At 52.6% G+C, this 20,880-nt stretch overlaps 8 protein-coding genes across 8 annotated transcripts; 5 read left to right on the forward strand and 3 right to left on the reverse strand.

Annotated features, from left to right (window-relative positions):
* Positions 1 to 68: 68 nt before the first annotated feature.
* On the reverse strand, positions 69 to 1,193 carry LTS14_001681 (uncharacterized protein; the record flags this gene model as incomplete). Its single annotated transcript, XM_064834390.1, has 1 exon — positions 69 to 1,193. The coding sequence occupies one exon, from the start codon at positions 1,191 to 1,193 to the stop codon at positions 69 to 71; it is 1,125 nt and encodes a 374-aa protein (XP_064698254.1).
* A 670-nt stretch (positions 1,194 to 1,863) lies between these two features.
* On the forward strand, positions 1,864 to 3,473 carry ALG2 (Alpha-1,3-mannosyltransferase-like protein; the record flags this gene model as incomplete). Its single annotated transcript, XM_064834391.1, has 2 exons — positions 1,864 to 2,050; positions 2,134 to 3,473. The coding sequence occupies 2 exons, from the start codon at positions 1,864 to 1,866 to the stop codon at positions 3,471 to 3,473; spliced, it is 1,527 nt and encodes a 508-aa protein (XP_064698255.1).
* Positions 3,474 to 4,258: 785 nt separating this feature from the next.
* On the forward strand, positions 4,259 to 5,619 carry LTS14_001683 (uncharacterized protein; the record flags this gene model as incomplete). The annotated part of the gene is made up of 3 exons (XM_064834392.1): positions 4,259 to 4,382; positions 4,437 to 5,420; positions 5,477 to 5,619. The coding sequence occupies 3 exons, from the start codon at positions 4,259 to 4,261 to the stop codon at positions 5,617 to 5,619; spliced, it is 1,251 nt and encodes a 416-aa protein (XP_064698256.1).
* Positions 5,620 to 5,772: 153 nt separating this feature from the next.
* LTS14_001684 (uncharacterized protein) lies at positions 5,773 to 7,378 on the reverse strand (the record flags this gene model as incomplete). Its single annotated transcript, XM_064834393.1, has 3 exons — positions 5,773 to 6,132; positions 6,189 to 6,416; positions 6,470 to 7,378. The coding sequence occupies 3 exons, from the start codon at positions 7,376 to 7,378 to the stop codon at positions 5,773 to 5,775; spliced, it is 1,497 nt and encodes a 498-aa protein (XP_064698257.1).
* Positions 7,379 to 10,037: 2,659 nt separating this feature from the next.
* On the reverse strand, positions 10,038 to 12,170 carry LTS14_001685 (uncharacterized protein; the record flags this gene model as incomplete). Its single annotated transcript, XM_064834394.1, has 1 exon — positions 10,038 to 12,170. One exon carries the CDS (start codon positions 12,168 to 12,170, stop codon positions 10,038 to 10,040), a length of 2,133 nt encoding a protein of 710 aa, XP_064698258.1.
* A 795-nt stretch (positions 12,171 to 12,965) lies between these two features.
* LTS14_001686 (uncharacterized protein) lies at positions 12,966 to 14,501 on the forward strand (the record flags this gene model as incomplete). Its single annotated transcript, XM_064834395.1, has 2 exons — positions 12,966 to 13,218; positions 13,276 to 14,501. 2 exons carry the CDS (start codon positions 12,966 to 12,968, stop codon positions 14,499 to 14,501), a joined length of 1,479 nt encoding a protein of 492 aa, XP_064698259.1.
* A 2,316-nt stretch (positions 14,502 to 16,817) lies between these two features.
* On the forward strand, positions 16,818 to 18,156 carry ADH1 (alcohol dehydrogenase; the record flags this gene model as incomplete). Its single annotated transcript, XM_064834396.1, has 6 exons — positions 16,818 to 17,081; positions 17,191 to 17,335; positions 17,388 to 17,707; positions 17,761 to 17,971; positions 18,030 to 18,049; positions 18,115 to 18,156. The coding sequence occupies 6 exons, from the start codon at positions 16,818 to 16,820 to the stop codon at positions 18,154 to 18,156; spliced, it is 1,002 nt and encodes a 333-aa protein (XP_064698260.1).
* Positions 18,157 to 19,442: 1,286 nt separating this feature from the next.
* LTS14_001688 (uncharacterized protein) lies at positions 19,443 to 20,759 on the forward strand (the record flags this gene model as incomplete). The annotated part of the gene is given in 2 exon segments (XM_064834397.1): positions 19,443 to 20,577; positions 20,596 to 20,759. 2 exon segments carry the CDS (start codon positions 19,443 to 19,445, stop codon positions 20,757 to 20,759), a joined length of 1,299 nt encoding a protein of 432 aa, XP_064698261.1.
* Between the last annotated feature and the right edge of the window lie 121 nt (positions 20,760 to 20,880).

The following is a 20,880-nucleotide window of genomic DNA, read 5'->3' on the forward strand; positions in this document are numbered from 1 at the left end:
GTCATGCCAGCCAACCACTCATCGCTAAGTTCGCATCAAAATGTGTAGAAATGTGCAAGCAACGTCCATCATCTGCTCAAAGCAGCCACAGGCCTCCTAACATCCTTCAAACTGCTTCCTCGACTCAACGACTGCGCGATTTCCGGTGTAAGCTTTGCATCCCAGCTACCAGAGACTGACGGCACTGACTCTTTGGCTTTGGTCGGCGGCGTCCACGGTTCCGCGTCACCAAGGCGCTCGACTACGAGGCCCGCACTGCCAGCCGGCTCTAGACCGCGCTCAAGCTGTCGCTCATACGAGACTCGTCGTAGTCTCTCACCTTCGACTGGTGTGAGGCGGAGATAGAGCTCGATACCGATGACGTGTAGCGTGAGAGCAAGCCAGCAGGAGACGCCGAACGGCAGTGCCAGCGCCGCAGCGACTTCAGCGACGTTCACTGGGGCTGTGAAGTTGGCGCGGACGATGGTCAGGCCATATGGGTTGGTAATGCATGTTGGGTAACTTTGTAGCAGCTCTGGACCGGCCATTGAAGCAATCTTCTGGCATTCCATGACCATGAAGTAAGTGAAATACTTTGAGCCTTGGCTGAGTACTGCGGCAATGACTATGGTAATCAGTCTGATTGTGACGATTGTGCCGAGATAGACGAAGAGTCGGAGCATCCAGGCGCGGTGTTGGTCGATCTGGAGGACTTTGATGTTCCACCATGCCAAAAAGATGCTTGTCGTTGTAAGCAGGGCCAGGACGCCAACGAATACCTGTGTGGCGAGGCTGCCACCGAAAGCGCGCCTTGCAACTCCTACGGCGCCAACGTTGGAGACCAGCAATAGAAGGATGACGATGTAGCCATTGATCCGGTGGAAGATGAGAGCTTTGTATCGGATGACGGGCACGAATTGCCAGACGCCTAGCAGGCCTGCAGGAATGCAAGTGCAGAGATGAATGTGAATCATGATATTGTAGAATCGGTTGTCGGGTCCAAACCAGAAACTCTCGCCAGGAGCATTATGATTCATCCAGTAGCCATTAACGTTGAGTGATTGTATCTTTGCCAGACAGAAGCCGAAGAGTGCCCCGGCGAAGATGAAGAACAGGATGAAGTTGTAGCCTTTCTTGAAGCCGATTGGGTTGTATGCTTTGCGCATGAAGCGGACGAAGGCATTGGCGTTGGGGCTTGATGTGTGGACTGCCATTGTATTATTGGTGGTCGTTTGGGGTGTAGCTTTCTATATTGTATGGACGGTGTTGGGCTGTACGTTGGAGAAGCTGATGAATCGAATACATTACTGGCATGGCCTACACTTTTACTTATACAATTGTCTGTGTTTCAAGGCAGCCATTGGAGACACTCGCATACGGCCTTAAGTCTGTCCGCTGCTCGTCGAAGGATGGACGATCGAGAGCATGATACTGGAGTGGAAGATCTTCGTCGGGCTTGGTTGTCTTGCGTCTCCACAACTCGCAGTGCACATCCATTTCCGGTCTAGCTTCGCAGAGGACGGTGGAATGCTGTCCGTTTCGTGGTCGTCGTCATCACGCGGCTGCTTTGCATAGCCTTGAAGACGCAGGAATCAAGCCCTAGCCATGATATAGGTGAAGGAGGACATTTGTGAGCACGTCCGTAAGCTTGGGTGACACGTATTGGGATGGCTAGGGATGGTTGTTGTTTCTCTTCAATCTCGTGACGAGATGCCTTCTCCACGCCAAGGCTTTTCAGCCTCATTCTCGACCCTGTTGAGCAGCCACGTTTTAGCCGAAAGGTCAATCGCGGGCCCCACGTTGTCTCGTGGAGCTTGTGCCGTTCGTGACATTGAAGAGTGAGCACTCATCCACCCTGACAGTCGTTACCGGACCACAAGGAGCATGGCCAACACCAGTACGCCAACGAGTGCCGCGAAAAACATCGTCTTTGTCCACCCAGACCTTGGCATAGGAGGCGCAGAAAGACTGGTGATAGATGCGGCCGTGGGACTGCAATCGCTTGGACATAAGGTCACGGTACTCACATCCTATCGTGATACGAATCACTGCTTTGAGGAAGCGAGAGATGGTGAGTAAGGACACCCTGCCATACCAATATTCCTGGCAGGTGGACGCTGGCTAAGAGAGTCAAAGGCTGAGTGTCATGTCAAGGAACACTCGATGTCCGAGTCCGTGGCGATGCCTTGTTCCCACCCTCGATCGGCGGACGGCTTAGTATTCTGTTCTCCATATTGAGGCAACTGGCGCTGGTAGTGAGCACTGGTGTTGCTTCCAACGAGCTCAAAACGCTTCAACCAGATGTGATATTTGTGGACCAGCTCAGCGCATGCGTGCCGCTCTTACGTCTGCTGTACCCGCAAGCCAAGGTTCTCTTCTATGGACACTACCCGGACCGTCTGCTAGCGCAAGAAGCCGACGGAGTCGTGAAGTACATCAAGCGAGCTTATCGGCTGCCGTTCGATGCTATCGAAGGGTGGAGCACAGGATGCTCCGACGATATAGTTGTCAACAGCAGATTCACACGGGGCGTATTCAAGGCCACTTTCAGACATATGCAAAGACGGGACATGAAAGTCATATACCCTTGTGTCGATACCAGCAATAGCAGTCCGAAGAATACAACCGCCATCTGGCCAGGCAAGAGGATCCTTCTGAGCATAAACCGATTTGAGGGCAAGAAGAATCTTGATCTAGCAATACGAGCATACGCTGGTCTGTCGGCGGACGAGCGCAAGAGATCCAAGCTTATCATGGCTGGTGGATTTGATCCACGGGCACCAGAGAACGCGGTGGTGCACAAGCGCTTGCAGCAATTGTCAGAGTCACTTCATCTCACACACGCGACTTTCCGCAGCAACGACACACTCACCACGGATCTCACGACAGATGACGTAGATACGCTCTTCCTACTATCAATACCACATGAGATGAAACAGCGACTACTGAACTCCGCAAGTCTGCTGATCTATACACCAAAGAACGAGCACTTCGGCATTGTACCACTGGAAGCTATGCTTGCCGGTGCACCAGTCTTGGCGACGAACACAGGAGGCCCACTCGAAACAATCTACGATGGTCGTACGGGCTGGTTACGAAGTCCGGATAGGGTCGAACAGTGGACAGAAGTCATGCGCAAAGCCCTTATACCATCCAGCGAGGACGCGCTGCGTGCCATGGGCCAGAAGGGCCGTGAGCGGGTCCTGGCAGAGTTCAGTCACACTAAAATGACGGCTTCGCTGGACAAGGAGATTCAGGACTTGTGTGCGAGCACAGCACTACGGCCGGCGATTACACCCGAGTGGGTACAAGCACTGCTAGTCGTCACCCTCATCGCGATCATTGCTGGGTTCCTCGTCTCGAGGTTCTTCTTATGGGCGGTGAATCTAGATGAGCAGAAGCATCTCCGGGATCTGGCGAGTGCGGGATCTGGCATACAGAGTACAATTGCTTCTGTGGCCGCTTCTGCTACTCACGTAACCGATGAATTGTGATCGTGCATGAGGACTGGCACAAGAAGCATTGAATTGGAGTACTGGCTGCATTGACATTCGAAATTCATGAATACATGTACCCGCCTCCTCTTGGCCGAACTTTTTCTGGGGAGATTGTCAGCATTGGGTGCGATGCCAAGATACCCCTTCTGCGATCCATGCCATACTCTAATACATACATGGCTAATGCCTTTAGTTTAGATCAAAACATCTTACCATCCAGTCTGCCTCTTACATGAAGTCTGGACTCTGAGATGAAGATCATACAGCCTCGTATTACGTGTGCAACGGCAGCAATGCTGCAAGCCGCCGGGAAGACGCTATCCGCACTGCTGTGCACAGTTGTGCCGTCGAACACTCACCATTACAATGACATAGCAAACCTGCTGAGAGTGAATTTCGACCGCGTACACATCTCACGTATGATGGACGTAGAAGTCTCGGTCAGAACAATCTGCGCTTGTGACGGTCCCGGTGCGCTGGGAACCGTCGGCTATCCTGAGGCGGTGGAATGCTGTTACGACACTTGAGGTCTTGTGTATACAACTTGCCTAGTATGGTCCTTTGGTGGTCTGCCATACGATGTGGATTTGGCCGGGACGCCTTTCACATGAGCTCTTCTTCATTTACACGTGCTGACCGGACTACCAGTACACTTGCACACCACACACTATCTTCATTCCAGCCACCAAATGGCAAAAATGGCATATCCAAGCTTCTGGGCAGCAATATTGCTAGTGTACAGTGCGCTGGCCGTGCCAACATTACGCGTCGGGTCTGTAAACATGAAGCGCGGTGCAGTACACACTGGAAGACACGCCGCACACAGAACAAGTGCGAAGTTGCTTCAATTGGCCAAACATATCCTTCCTTTGAGGAAGACGAGCGTTACAGCCAAGAGTTCAGCAGGTCTGTGTGAAGGCACTCGCACGAAGCTCAAGCGCACGCTAACATTCCACATAGCCCTTCATAATGCAATGCGGGCCACGATGACTAATGTCAGCCTTACCCAGGCCAACCAGGGTGGGGCTTACGCCATAGACATCGATTTCGGCGGACAAACCTTTACCACTATTTTCGACACTGGCTCGAGCGATCTGTGGTTAGCCCAGCAGGATGTCCAATGCGTAGAGTACCTCGACAAGGTACTTCAACCAGCCGCCTGCACATTTGGTCTGTTGGCGCCGGATACCTTCGAAGACGGGACCATTGACAACGAGAACTTCTACATCATATATGGCGACGGGGAAGAGTTAAGCGGTGTCTGGGGTTACGAAGACGTAAGCATAGGTGGTTTGAGTGTTCCATACCAGCAGGTGGCGTTGGTCGACTCTGCTCTCTGGAATGGAGACAATGTTACAAGTGGGCTGATAGGGTTCGCGTACCCGGCTTTGACGAGCGCATACCCTGGCAATGAGTCTGCGATTGATGATCCGAACTCGACCATCCCATACAACCCATGGATCTTCAACGCCATCACTCGAGATCTCATCGACCCTATCTTCAGTCTCGCCATCCAGCGCGGCAGCAACAATAGTGGAGGCCAACTCGCACTTGGCGGTCTTCCTCCAAGCTGCCACAATCTGACCTACACATCTACCGACCTACACATCTCCGACCTTGCCAACCGTGCTGGGGCCTCCACGAACTTCAGCTTCTACTCCATCATCCCAGACGGCTTCAAAGCCTTTGGCGACCGAGGACTTATGAATCGAAGGACGAATTATTCTGTGATTGTGGATTCGGGCACTACCCTTGTCTATCTTCCTCCACTGATAGCAAGCAAAGTGAATGCACTTTATGATCCGCCATCCAAATGGATCCCGGAGACGGCATCGTATGAGAACCTTTGCAATGCTGTGCCGCCGTCATTCGCAATCACCATTGATGGGACCGACTTATGGATCTCTTCTGATGAGCTTCTGATGACTGGTGAGGCTGGAGAAGGTATGTGCTGTTCCACTTTACTCTGGTTATGCATGGCATGTCTGACGCTACCATAGATCCCGAGACTGGTGGCTGCTTCTCTGGCATCCAGCCGAGCTTTGATGGCGCTTATATTTTGGGCGAGGTTTTCCTCAAGAATGTGGTGGCGGCTTTCGATATTGGCAACAGCCAGATGCACTTCGCTCAACACGAGTATTGATTTGGATATTACCAGAAGTAGCGTTGCGTTGCTATCACCTTCCTGATAACCTCGTACACCTTCAAAATCTCGTCACTCGAGTACTAGTGAAGCCGACGCGCATCTGATGTTGACCTTGCTTTCTAAGTCTATCGATAATCAGGTCTAAACAGTCTACTTGTAATATTCATGGACGTGATGCTTGCTCTTCCACCTCATGAAATAACAGCAGAACGGAAACAAGACACTATTGACAGCACCCCAAGCAATCAAAACGCCAAAGTCAAGTCCCAGCCTGTTGTGAAGACCGAACAGGATCTGCCTGCTTCCCTCGACCACATAATGCAAAGGCCATGCATAACCCCAGTAGTAGAAGTGAGGCTCTATGTCGATGTCGTAGAATGCCGTGCTGACATTCGTGATGACCCAGAAGATGAGCCACAGCCCCGTCCACGGTTGCCCTACGATCATCGCTACGTTCTCGCAAGCGAGGCCGAGCGCTATCATGCCGAAGAAGTTGAGCATCCAGTAGACCTGTGGCATCTCTATTAGCAAGAAAATCTTCCTGATCGAGAGTACAAGTCGCTTACCGGAAAAGTGGCATTACCCCAGCCATCAGGGTTCGTATACCCATCCACTGTCCAGGTCACCTGCGTCTCAGAAGTAACTGGATTCCCTCCAGAGAAGTTGATCTGAAAGGCGAGCGAAACGAAGGAATATGCTAGCGAAAGCATGAAGTAGGCTGAGATCGTCGCACACCAACGCCAGATTACAAGCTGGTAGAACTTGAGTGGCGGATGACCTTCTGGCTTAAGATACTGCATTCGATTAGCACAATGTTGTGATGCGACAAAAGCGTGAACGCTCATACCTTGAAGTGAATAGGCAGGTAGAACGCAAACGAGAAGAAGGAAACGATGATCAGGTAGATCAGACCGATACTGACAGACGGGATAATCTGGTACGGATAGAAGGGTCGCAGGTTGTACTGGCTGAATCCAATGGCCGGGCTGAGCGCTTGCGGTACCCTAGCAGCGTTGCGGACTAGAGCGGCATCTGTCGTCGCATTTTGCATAACCATGGACGTCCACTCTTGTCCAACTTTCGTCGTTGCTTCGGTCATGAATGCGCTGATGATGGGGGACATGAAGTCGTACCAGTTCGTGTCGTCTCGAGAGTCAATGTAGGTCAATTGGCAAGCGCCCATAGGGTCGTACGAAGTGTTGCCATTTTCCAGCGCTGAATACAGCATCGCTGTTGCGTTCGGGTTGATCACGATCGACGCCCAAGCGTCCCAGTTGTACACCGCCTGTCGCACCTGCATAGGATCATAGCCGAAGTCTGCCCCTGATACAACGCCCCATCCCAATGTAGGTGTTTCGCTGGCGACCATTGTTCGCGCAAGATTTGTGATGAGCGGTCCTACGATTGGCTCATGTCCGTTGGTGTTGTAAGGCGCTGTCTGTCCGTCCATGTCCACCACATATATCACAAGAGACGAGATGTTCTTCTCGACATGGTAGAGGGCGCCCCAGTAGATCGACAGCACGGCCAATATGAATGCCATGAGGAATGCAGTTGTAATGGTCCATTTTGTCATCGCTTCCTTGCGTACATGGTTTAGCTTGGGATGCCAGAAGCCCACGGGAGCTGGCGGTCCTCCTTGTTGCTCTTCGTCCTGGTTCTCATCGCCGCCAGACCCTCGCGCATCTTCAGACTCTTCCTTATGCTTCTCCGGCTCCTCGTCTCCAGAGCGGTTCTCTGCGTCGCTACCTGCCATCACGTTGGGGGATGGTGGCACGGGTAGGAGGTGTGGGAAAAGATGCAGGTGACGGAGTCAGAATGTACTTAGCTTTGGCCACTATGCCTCTGACGATCTTACCAGCCTACTTTATACCATGATGATTGCACCGTTAGCCGTATCTCCCGCCGACGGATCGGAAGTACAACATTAAAGGCGATCCTAGAGCAGAATGACGTGAAGACATATTCATTACGGTCCGTGCATGTGCAACTTTTGCGGTCAAATCCCAAAGAGGCAGACAGGCGCCCTTTAAGCTAGAGGCTTACGGTCTCTTTAGGACGGAGCCATTGCATCAACGATTTCTTGGCTCGCCTTCTCGCAAAGAAGCATTCGTTGCATGAGTCGTGCGTCACCAAGCAGCAGCCTATGGCTATGTAACAGGGCAGCCATATCGGATCTAAGCAGCGTGAGAAGCTGCTCTTGCTAGCCTTCGCCCACAAGGGTTTGACTGGGAGGTGTTTCCTCACTAGATAGCGTTCACGGCCACGACCCGACACTGTGCCTACGAACCACCCGATATGCGTGAGAGCTCTTCTGTGCTACCTGCTAACTTCCGATATGGAGCGCCCTGAGCCCATGGAACCGCCATTCCTTATGCGACAACAACATAATGCCTTGCAGACATCGTGAGCTAACAAAGGACCTCTGGGTAATATCACCTATGGCTGCAGTCTGACTTTTCGGACCAAGACCTGCAGCATTGGTATAGTGTGCCATGTGCTTAATTGTTAGTGCACAACACTGGAGCGAAGTGGTGTGGACGAGGATCCATCGATCAATTGTGCGAGGCAGCAAGCAGCATGACAGCGTCTCCATGGCAAAATCATCTTGTTCGCTAGAGTAGGCCGCTGCAAGAAGCCGAGAGCATGCGGATCTCTTCGAGAGACTGACCTCGAGTCTGATCCTCGGATTGCCTTTCTGGAAGTATCTCAGGGACAGCAGCCACATCCGCACTACCATAGGCCGACATAGTATCTCAAAAGCTCTGAGGTATATCTGGGAGAGTAACAATACACGCAGTAGCATCTCGTCAAGCCGGAGCATCCCAATGGCGCATGGCAGCTTTTTACAGCCATGGACCGCCATGGTCTATCAGAGTCATTTTCAATTGAACGGGAAGTTACATCTCCATCGGAAAATATTCCCAATGGCGTACAACAGCTTTGTACAGCCATTGACCGCCCTGATACATCAGATTCAATTCCATCCGTATGGGAAGTGAAGTCTTTACGATACAGCTATTCCCAAGGCAGAGGCCAATTTTGTATAGCCACAGTCTTGCGCAAGAGCCCCAAAACAACCCCTTCGGTCTGGGATCCCATCATCAGACAACACATCCAGATGTTGTCCAGCTTAGCATCTCAGGAAAATCAGGCAGGATTATACTACGGTAGGCCGGCCTAATAGCTCAAAAGCGATCACATCTGTACGGGAAACCATAATCAGTCGATACAATCAGGCATCTTCTGACTTCCGCATCCCAGAAACATAAGCCAGATTCATACCACCATCGGCCGACCGGATAGCTCAAAAGCAATCATAGCTATATAGGAACCTATAACCAGATGAGGGGATAAGAGAACTCTCTCCTCTCTACATCCCCGACACGTGAAATGCTGTTGTACCACTATCGGTCGCCTTGATACCTCAAGAACCACTTCATTTGCGTGGGAAAGCATTATGGGTTGGAAAGGTAAGATGTCATCTGGTCTTTGCATTCCCGAGATATGAAATGTTTATGTACAGCGATTGGCCGACCTGATACCTCAAGAGAAATTTTGTCTGCGTGGGAAAGCATCATTAGATAGGAAGGTAAGACACAATCTGATCTTGGTATCCCCAGAATACGAGGTGTTTACATACAGCTATTGGGCAACTTGACACCTCAAAATCAGGTTTGTCGGCTTGGGAAAGCATGACGGGATAGCATAAAGAGCGGTCGTTCTGACTCTGTATCCCCGAGCTATGGCATGTTTTCATACACTTATAGGCCGCCTCAATACCTCAAGAACGATCTGCTCTAGCCGGGAAACTGTTGTTAAAGGCTATATCGAGATCTCGTCTGGTCGACAGCGTCCCCGAAACACGTGACATCTATCCACTCACACACAGACCAACACTACAAATTGAAAACGATCCGAAAGATATGTGAGAACAGCACATTCACACTACCAAAAGCTCACCATCCCCAATGAAAGCCCCGTCCTCCTCCTAATACCAATACAGACCAGACACCGTGAGAGTTCGCCCCTCCATTGTCTCAAACCCATCCCCAAAAAGGGGAGGGCGAGTTCGCCGGAGGTTTGTCTCAACCACTGACGTGCCGGCCTGCAAGGTACTTCGGACTCGTCCGGGGACCTCCACCAGGGATGGCTCGCCGCTAACTAGTACAAACAGACCGCCCCATTCTGACTTCGCCAACTCGTCCCGCCAAAAACAACCAAACAAAACCAACGCAACGGTCAAAAAAGTTCACCAGGCGAAATCCGCGCCTGGTAGCCAGCAAACTCACCAGAAGCTGCCACAGCCCAAGAACCAGACCCGAATCCCAAATCCCAGAAAAACAAAACGCCAAGCCAGCCAATGTGGGTATCATAGTCGTAACGTCGTCCCAATCATGTCATCCCGTCTCTCATCAAACGTCAAAAGCGCCCTTAAACCCAATCAAAGCCGCCCCCATAACCCGACGACCATTCTGCATATCCTTGGCCAAAACCTCACTATACTCCTTCCCCGAAGCGGACGCCAGCGCATTGAAGCAAGCAAAAGCACCACAATCGTTCCCATTCGTTTGCTGAGACGAGACGGCTCCTGTCTCCTTCCATTCCTCGGCCTTGTAGGCCTTGCCTAGCTCCATGGCTAACCATGCTCGAGCTTTGTGCATGAAAGTGGTGCGATTGGATGATAGTCCCGTGTCCAAGCTGTCCAAGAAATCAAGCTTCTTGTCCTGGGGCGAGATGACGAGCATCATCCAATGCGCTCCGGTGTTGATCGGGAAGAAGATCTTCTCTGCCTTCAGCAGCTTCTCTCCCTTGATGCCCTTGCGGCGCGACCAGCCGGCGATACCCTCCATGCCTTTGGCCTTGACAGTTGTAAGCCAGGCGCTGTTGTAGGCGACGAAGTTGGGCACGGCCTTGGCGCTCTTGACGTAGCCGGTCTTCTCGTGCTTCCGTGTTACTATCAGGGAAAGCCACGCGTTGACGATCTCGTCATTTAGCCAAGCGTCGGTGCTGTCCGACTTGACCTCCGCCAGCAAGGTGCCGAAGTCCTTACGCGTGAGGTCGGCGCCGTCTGGGCTCTGGGTGATCACGTGCTCCATGCTCTTGAACTTCATCTCGGTCTCCAGGCAAGCAGCCCATTCCTCAGTCAGCGGCTTGATGATGGCGGCCTTGGCTTTCTCCTCAGCTTGGTGCTGGTCCCATTTCTCGTTCATTGCAGCTACAGTGTGGGCGGCGTTTTGCTCGAGTTCGACCATCTTAAGTGCCCACTCGGCTTCCAGCTCTGCCTCTTCACGAGCAGCCTTCTCCTTCTGCTCTGCCTTCTCACGAGCAGCCTTCTGCTTCCGCTCTGCCTCCTCACGAGCAGCCTTCTCCTTCAGCTCGGCATCCCTCTTCGCGCGTGCAATCCTCCTCATCTCCAGAAAGCTACCCGCATCTGGCGATGTGATGGCAACATCCTTGGCCTTCCCAATAAGACGGTCAATGTCTCCATCCTTCCTCTCCGCCGCCTTCTGCTTCTTCATCAGGTTGCGCTGCCTTGAAGTCACGTATGGCGCTGGGCTCTCTTTGGCCTCTTGAGCAGCACGCTCGGCCTCAGCCTGCTTGCGCTCTTTGATGAGCTTGGTGAGCCTTCGGGCTCGCTGCTGACCATCGTCCGCATAGTACGGATCATCTGGGAACATGCGCGCGAGCAGTGGCTTTTTCTCGCGGAATGGAGCCGGCTCGGCATCATTCTTCGTGGCCTGAGCTGGGCCGGTGGACACTTGTGTCGGTGACGTGCTAGCCTGAGGCTGCTGTTGCTCTTGGGGTGGTGGTGTACTCGTCTGCTTCTGTTGCGACGGCTTCTGCTCGCAAGCAGGCTCCTTTCCATCAGAGCTGGTAGGGCGCGATGATGGTGGGGTGATGATCATGCTTGGTTTGGCGGATGAGAGTGCTGGGTAATTACCAGGAACCTCGTGCGTGTTGATGAACTCGGTGATGTTAACACCGGCTCCGGCCTGTACGGCGCGTCGCTTACTACTGCCCGGTGATGTCTCGACGGCATCGACCGTGATGCTGTACGACTGAGGGTCGCCGCGGAAGATGGTGAACCATTTATACATGGCTGTGAAGATGTTGTGGGCGCGCGTGTAGATGTCAAAGGCCATGCCAGGAATGCTGCGAGCGTTGTCAATGCTAATCTCTTCTGGCATTGAGGCGGGGGTGTTGTCCTCATCGTCATATTCGGCATATGAGCGCTTGCGAAGGGAGCTGGGCATCTTGGGGGATTCTTCTTTCTCGACCACATGTGATGGGCGGAATAGTGGTGAGTAGACCTTCCGTACAGTGAGGCGCAATGACATTGGGCGGGAAGGTGAAATGACATTTGGCTTGAGAAGCGCCAACACGCGGGGATCCAAGATCCGGCCGCCGGGCAAGACAACCGGCTTGATCACGGGTGTGGCCATGCGCGAGCGTGGCCCCGGCTGTGGCTTCGGCAGAGGTGCATTAGCGCCTGCGACATATGCCTTATACGCGTCGCCGTCGATGTCCATGTCAGAATAGTCCATGGTTGATGTGTTGCTGTTGTTTTGTGTTCTTGATATGATTTGGTATGCTTTAGCTGCTATACAGTGCTCGATTGTGGTGTGCTTTAGCTACTATACAGTGGTCTGATTTGAAACAGAAGCTGATGTATGTGAGAGAAAGGAAGAGGAAGGGCGCGAGAGAGTGAGTCTTCACGCGTCTGAGCTATACCCAAAACGCGCCTGTAAACAGACCCCTCACCTTGCTATGGCAACCGAACTCTGATATCTCATTGCTTTTCATACGCATCATGAAGAGCACTTTTAAACAGTACAGATGCAAGCAGAGAAAGCAGAGGAAGCAGATATATAGAAATTCATCATGCCACTGCCGGAAGCGATATGCACACTTCTGTCGCACATTCCCTCGTAGATCTGCCGTGAACTAATGCAGCCACTTTCGTACTACGCACCAATCAAATCTCCTAGGCGACGCGCCAAAGCGTTGAGCCGGGTCCGTGTCGCAGGCTTAATTCGAAACATCGAGACATGCGCCCGAGCGTTATCACGTGTCTTCTGTGTTAAGCAAGACACTGCGATCATCCATTACCTGCACCATGCTACTTGCGTCACTGTTCTTTGTTGTAACTTGTGTGTGTTCAAGTCATGAATTTGTAGATGTGCACCCTTTGTCGCATTCATCCATGCCCCTGCGTCGATGAGCGCGTGATGCCTTTGTCCTACTACTTACTGCGGTCCGACCTCACTTCACAATGCATGTTGCTGCCTCATTTCCTCGCTTGTATTCTGCCTGACTACACAGCATCGTCGTAAGCCATCATGGCGCTCTTCAAAACGCTCAGCGACAGTCTCTGGGCGTATGTCTCGCCCAGCAAGCCCAAAGCGACAATCAACACGCCACAAATCGCGCGGCAGTTGAGAAAGCCATCTCAGGTGCGGCGAGGGTCTTACCATGATATCGTGCGAACTAGTCGATCAATGAGTCCTGTCTCGCGTGTCGATAGCTGGAGAATGGACCCAGCTGAAGCAGGTGCGAGCAGGAAGAGGAAGGTCTTGTTTAGCTCAAGTGATGGTAGGTTCTCCATCGACACTCTTCATACCACGAAGAATCACTAACGCAGCATGATAGGACATAGGAACAAGATTGTAAAGATGGATGACTCGATGGACTACACGCCTGAGTATGAGAACGCTGGAGACAGTGACATGATCGACCAAGAATTTGAGGCCGAAGACATTGATATCGAAGACGAGCGTTACGATGGACCTGGAGCCGGATTTGAGGTCGACGAGGAGTCAGACGTTGGAGAAGAGCAAATTAGCGACGATGTTGCTGAAGACGAAGACATGGACGACATTTCAGCAGACATATCCAGCATCCAAGTCAGCTGCGTTAAGAGTTCGCCACCTCCAGCCCGAAGAAAAAGTCTCTACAACGACGAGGACGACCCCGAGGCCGACATGCCAGTAGTAGCCACCCCGGAAGAGTACAACCGCACCTCTCTATTCCACCGCAGAATGACCACACTTCCAAACGAGCTCTTTAGCAGAGATGCTACCACCGAGAAGTTGCAAGCCGCAGGCTGGGATGACGACCACATCGTTCTAGTCCAAAAACTCGCCGGTCGAGGCTTCGAACCCTTATTACCACAACACTGGAAGATGGACTTTCGATATCTACCCGACGCTTTATTCTCGAAGAACAACAAGGCATTCATCAGCAGTGTCCATAACCAACACAACCGCGGCGCCAAAGCACTAGCCAAACTCTTCGAGATCGGCGGTCGATTACGGGATGGTCTGCTAGAAGGCAGCGTCCGCTCCCCAGCCCAAGAAGCCGTGAAAAGCATTCAAGCCTACCGCAAATGGACGAATCAAGACGCCAACCTCGACCCCCAATCGGCTATCCCTCTCCTATCCTTCGAAGCCAGCCCAGCAGATACGTCGACCGAGATTTTAATCTCGAACATCCACCGCAAAATGTCGCGGCTGCATACACGATACCACAACGCCCTCCGCGCCGAACGCTCCATCGAGACCTCTCCCAGCACAGACACGACAAAACTCTCCTACCCCATCCCGCAAATCTACGGCTTCATCGCTTCACATCTGCTTCTCGTGCTCGTGGCATACAGACCCGATACGACTGAAGACGGCGCCGCCGCGGGGCATGAAGAAGTCAAGGTCGTGGCGAATTTCGATATGTCGGATAAGGACTATGACGTTTGGAATGCTTTGGCTGTGGGTATTATTTTGTGTCATTTGCGGAATGTGCAGACGGAGATTTTGGAGGATACGGGGTTAGGTGTTAGGGTTGTGAAGGAGGAGGAGGGAGTGGACGATCCGGATGTTTGATGTGGTTATTACGGTGATGGTGGGAGTTGTGCAACTTGTGTCGCATTAAGATGGGCATGAATGCTGATTATTTACTGGGCGTGCCGTTTGATCGTTGCGAGATACCCCCAATTCGTATAGCTTTTATAGAAAGACTTATCTAAACTGTTACAAACATATCTGAGATTTACACCATGCTATCATTCCGTACAAGCTCATCATGCTCAGACGTCATCGCTTTCTCTGATGGCAAATCACGTGCACAGGCGTCTACCTGCCATTCTGGGTAACGCGGTAATAAAGCAAGCGGGTCCAAGAGCATGGAGGTGAATTTGTCAGGCAAGGTGGCGTTGACCTTAATGGCGTGTGAGGTATACTCAAATACTACTACACTACCTACACACACCCGATATGTGACGTCGGGCGTACATGGTGTGATAAATAAGACTACGATGCTGTGTCCTTGACGATTCCATGCTCTTATCCTATTGCTTGGCATGATTCTCTGGCATACCAATTTGGATTTCCGGGTGGTGAGGTGGCCATGTTCTGGATGACATATTTTACAGGATGTCTTACGTGCGTAGGTGCTGGATCATAGCATATCCTCTTCTCGGAGTCTGTGGCTTGCTCTTCTGGCAGGACGGAATCAGCAGTCCTTGACTTGCCCGGAAACCACTGGACGCCAATGGCTACGCATGACAGGGACAGGTGCCTGTTGAGCTCCACTGCTTGTCTTGTCGATAGCATCCGACAAACGTCGAATGGTAGTCGTGTCTACCAGCCGAAGCCATGAGGTCCTGAAGCCAAAACCGGGACTCGCAAGCCCGGTCTTTCAGCCAGTCGAGTTCCGTTCTTGCTCTTCACGAGAAGCCGTACTCGCCAGCATGATGTGTGCACACTGGTACTCATGATCGCCCCAAGCCATCCGATACCGCATCTTGACCTAATTGACTGCAAGACATTCAACAATGGTCCAGCAAAATCGTGCTTGCGCAGAGCACACTACTACTACTTCCTCAGCACTTGCGACCCTTTGTGTACCTGCCAAGCCTCGTCACGAGCAAACATCGCTACGAGTCAATCCTGCCATCTTCACAACGTTAAACCATCTGGACGTCCGCCCGCGCTCTCCGAAGCAGCTGATAGGAATCCGACGTAGCGCCAACGCCTCCAGATATGATCCAGATACGAGCCAGATCTCCAGCTGGACACGCCTCGTGGAAGCTTGCTAGAATGCATCAAATGTGGCGCCTCCTGGCCGAGACAGACTTCGAGCTCATCATGCAGGACCGAGACGGACATCGACATAGGGTCGCATCCGCAGGGCCGTACGAACGACTTGCTGAGATCTAGTCCTTACAAGCTGTACCTCGAGAAATCCTCCAGGCTGGACGTCTTCGGCCGCCTGTTGCCGTGCGGTGGAGAAGCCACAGCTTGGCTCACAGCTCGCGGCTTGTTTGATGTGGATTAAGTCGAGAAGGGACCCGGAAAAGCGCTGGAAGGCCGTACGTTTAGCCATCGGCCAGGAGGAGGATGCATGAGAGGGTCACACAATGTTTCCGCAACTCTAACGGTAGGCAGGATCGCTAGACTGGGGGATTCCTGATGTGAGGCCAGAATATCATCTTCTGGCTATCGGGTCCGGCCAGGCTAACAAGATGCGGCTTGCAACCACCATGCACTCAACGAAACAGCTGACACAGCTCTTTCGAACATCGAGCTGTCGCGAGCGCGGACCGGAAAATAGCTTAGCTCGCCCCGCACAACGACTTCCCCAAACCTTCGTCATTTAGACTTTCCGGGGTATAGCTTCGACCACGCTAGCATTGGCCTGCATAGAAGGAACCCTTCCAATCGACCGAGACTCCAGTAGTCATCCTCGACGCAGCTCCAACACACGCACTTCCATGCGAGACGGGGCGCTACGGAAGCCGGGTCTGCTGCTGGTTGACGTGTGGGAAGCTTGGCTATGTTTTTGTGACAATGCTGGTGTCTATGTTGGGCTTTGACTGGCATGCAAGAGCTGTCATAGGCCACTTGAGATCTCCATCGAGCCGTCTGAGGCTTACGCCAATGCTGCGGCACTGCCAGGCACCATGATCGTGGACCTTTGGACCGGTCCATGTTGCCCCTCCTTTCGTACGGATTGTAGCAGGAGGTGTGGGGTCGCGTGTGTCGACGCCTCTCCGAGCAGCATGGCCATAAGAAACTGGCTATCCTGTGCTAAGGAGTAGGTGGAATCTTCATCCAATTTGTTCGCCTACAGCATATACACCAGCTTGTACAATATCCGAAAACTCGCATTCTTTCAATTCATCCGAACAAGACATCAATATGGCACCAAACATCCCGGAGAAGCAATGGGCGCAGGTCATCGAGAAGACTGGCGGACCAGTCGAGTACAAGGAGATCCCAGTGGCGAAGCCAGGTCCAGATGAGGTTCTGGTCAACATCAAGTACTCCGGTGTCTGCCACACTGATTTGCATGCGGTCAACGGCGACTGGCCATTGCCAACCAAGCTTCCCCTCGTTGGTGGTCACGAGGGTGCCGGTGTCGTTGTTGCCAAGGGCGACCTCGTCCAGGATATTGAGATGTCGGTGAGCCTTGCCAAAGTTGGCAGATCCACAGCTAACGTTTTCCAGTGGCGACCATGCCGGTGTGAAGTGGATTAACGGCTCCTGCTTGGCTTGTGACTTTTGCCAGCAGGCCGACGAGCCTCTTTGCCCCAAGGCACTCCTCTCCGGATACACCGTTGATGGGTCATTCCAGCAGTACTGCATTGCAAAGGGTGCACACGTTGCCAGGATCGATAAGAGCATCCCACTCGACGCCATTGCACCTGTCTTGTGTGGTATGCACTGCAAAAATTCATATGAGCTAACACCCAGCTGACACTGCTTTAGCCGGTATTACCGTCTACAAGGGTCTCAAGGAGTCGGGGGCACGTCCAGGCCAGACAGTCGCCATTGTCGGTGCCGGTGGTGGGCTAGGTTCTCTTGCCCAGCAGTACGCCAAGGCTATGGGTCTTCGTGTCATCGCCGTCGACAGTGGAGAAGAGAAGAAGAAGATGTCCTTGGAGCAGCTCGGTGCTTCAGCTTTTGTGGACTTTGCCACTAGCAGCAACGTCGTCAAGGATGTGCAAGCCGCGACTGAGGATGGTCTTGGACCACACGCAGTCATCCTTGTGGCTGTGAACGAGAAGCCATTCCAGCAAGCTGCTGAGGTGAGAACTTCTTGAGCTGCACTAACGATTGCCGTCCGCTAACCGGTCATCAGTACGTTCGCCCTCGTGGCACTGTCATCTGCATCGGTCTCCCAGCCGGCGCCTACCTGCGAGCACCAGTCTTCGAGTCTGTCATCAAGATGATCGTCATCCGCGGATCCTACGTCGGCAACCGCAAGGATACTTCAGAGGCCCTCGAGTTCTACCGTCGCGGCCTGATCAAGGCTCCGTTCAAGGTTGTCGGTCTGTCTGAGTTGCAAATGGGTAAGTGCATCGTCCACTGGCTCTCTCTTTATCGAACAACAGCTAATTCAATGGCCAGTTTACGACAAAATGGCGAAAGTCAGTGGCGAGAGCATGACCCCACATCCTGGACAACGATTGATCTTTGCTGACACTTTCTTTAGGGAGAAATCGCGGGCCGATACGTGTTGGACACATCGAAGTAGAGAGCTGTTCCGTAGCTGTCGTACAGATTTGCAAGCCTTCAGATCGTCGACACTCGTTTGCCAATCGTGATCAGTCCTTGACCTGATGGTAGTGTTGGAGTCCATGATATTCGCAGGCCATATGTGTGGTGGTACGTGCGGCTGGCTTGCCCACTTGTCCTTGCTTGTCTTACCTAGAAATCACGAGCACTTGTAGCTATCGATCGTCTCGCTGACATTTAGTCTTGCTGTTACATCTGCGAATGATAGAGTACAGTCTTCCAGGCGACATCTGCTAGGGAAGCCGGTTCCACGTGACCCAGGCTCGGGAACCAAGCATCCGCAGTCAAGGCAAGGCGCCAAATCCGTCCATCGCCCACATTCTACGGTCTTGTAGTCTCTCAAATTTTCACGCCGATCGTGCTCGGGTGCTTGGGCCTGTCACTGGCACTTGACCATCGAGGAGAACTGCTGCGTTGCGAGAACGTGAGGCAAACGATGCGGCTCATACTTCGGGAAGCTGAAACGAAGCTAATCTGATAGAAGCACCAATCACAGGTCGAGCCACCTAAGCGACCAGTATAAGGCTGGTTCAGTTTTGACCCTGCGTTTCAGACTCCATCTACTTCATGCAAACATCGGCTCTGCCTCCTCCTCTTCAAGAATAAGACTGAATCACGGCGGCGGCACTGTCACTTCCATCTTCGCCTCCTCTGCAGGTAGCCGCTGCACAGATCTTCATCACGTTTTTCTGCAGCTAGAGAGTTCTCCGCGAGACTCGCCGGAGACCTTGAATTACAGCATTGCGTGGCCCTTTACGTACTGCGAGACCTACCTCGTCAACGCGGTCGCTGCGAGGCCGCTGTGGCGCTCTCCGTCACACATCCGTGCGATGCCCAGACACTGCCCAGACGAGCATTTCTGTAGACCTCGTTTCAGCCTGTCACGCACCTGCCTAAGCGGTTTCTCTTTCGACAAGACCCAAGCCACTAGCAGACAAGGCCCCTGCGCCTTTTGGTCTTTTGTACATTTGACCTTAGTCTTGCACCTCAATTGTCTCTCGCTCAGCAAACACGACAACGATTCCCTTTCTTTCACTGCGAGTCTGCGACTTGCGTATTGTTTGATACGAGGCTCGTCCACTCACTCACTGTCACTACTAGTCATTCGTTATTGTATTTGAGCGCGTCTTTGAAAGACACGTTGACACATATCGACCGCACGGGCATTATACAATCTCCTCCATCCACTCTTTACAGAGCCCGACAGTCAAGAAACCAGAAAGCTATTTCACACATTTCGACATCATGCATCACTCAATCACTATCGCGATCCTCGCCGTTCTGGCAGCATGCACATTTGCCGCACCAACCCGTAGCTGGTCATCACCGCACCGCACATTTCGCGTTCCAGTGAAGCCACGCGTTGGCGTTTACCGCACTCCGCGTCAGGAGATGATGCGTACCTACGCCAAATTCGGATGGGAGATCATCACATTCGACCCTTCCGCTCTCGGTCTTTCTGGTGGCGACGGTACTTCATCCTCCACCGCCCCGGCAGCAACCTCGTCGCCAGCGACTGCTCCAGCTGCAAACATTTCCTCGGCTGTCGACTCGACTCTCGCTACTTCCACCACGACCGGTGTCACTGGCGAGGTGACTGCTACCCCGGAGACCAACGAATCTGAATATCTGGAGCTGGTCACAATCGGTGGTCAAACCCTCAGCCTGGACTTTGATACTGGATCATCTGATCTGTGGGTCTTCAGCAACAAGCTTGCGTCTTCCCAGAGCAGCGGACACACCAGCTACGATCCTTCTCGTAGCTCGACATGGTCCAGCTATCAAGGCGCGTCATGGTCGATCCAGTACGGCGATGGCTCCAGCGCATCTGGCAGTGTCGGCTACGATAAGGTCAGCATTGGTGGCGCCACTGTCAACAAGCAATGCGTTGAGCTTGCCGAAGAAGTATCCGGATCCTTCATCACCGACACCAACAGCGACGGCCTGCTCGGTCTCGGCTTCGGCACCATCAACACTGTGAAGCCACAAAAGCAGAAGACCTTCTTTGAGAACGTGATGCCTTCGCTTGCACAGCCTCTCTTCACTGCCGATCTCAAAGACAACGCCAGCGGCACTTACACGTTCGGCGAGATTGACCCAAGCCAATACTCCGGCGACATCGAATGGACAAGCATCGACAACAGCAATGGATTTTGGGAGTTCGGCTCGAAGTCCTACTCTGTCAACGGCAAGACCTACCAGTGCACAACATGCAACTCGGTCATTGCCGACACCGGCACCTCCCTCATCATGGTCGATGACGATATCGTCAAGAATTACTACGGCCAAATCCCCAGCGCAAAGCTCAGTCAGCAACAGGGTGGATACATCTACGACTGCAGTGCCCAGCTGCCGCCGATTGGCTTCCAGATCGGCCAGGGTATGGCGACTTTGACAGGAGAGCAGATCACATATGCGCCGCTCGGCGACGGCACTTGCTTTGGTGGCGTGCAGAGCAACAACGGTGGCGATCTCCAGATCTTCGGCGACATGCTGCTGAAGAACTTCTTCGCTATCTTTGATGGTGGCAACAAGACTTTTGGTATCGCAGCGAAGGCTTAGCGAGCAGGCAGTGTCGTTGTAATCGTGGTGCAGGAGGGATAAAAGGCTTTATCGTTGAAGCTTGTGGTATAGATGAGGATTGTAACTTTGAGCATCGAATGCACATAGTCTTAATGGCCGA

The sequence above is a fragment of the Recurvomyces mirabilis genome, assembly GCF_035927965.1.
Source record: "Recurvomyces mirabilis strain CCFEE 5264 chromosome Unknown scaffold_3, whole genome shotgun sequence".
In the NCBI taxonomy this organism is placed as follows: domain Eukaryota; kingdom Fungi; phylum Ascomycota; class Dothideomycetes; order Mycosphaerellales; family Teratosphaeriaceae; genus Recurvomyces; species Recurvomyces mirabilis.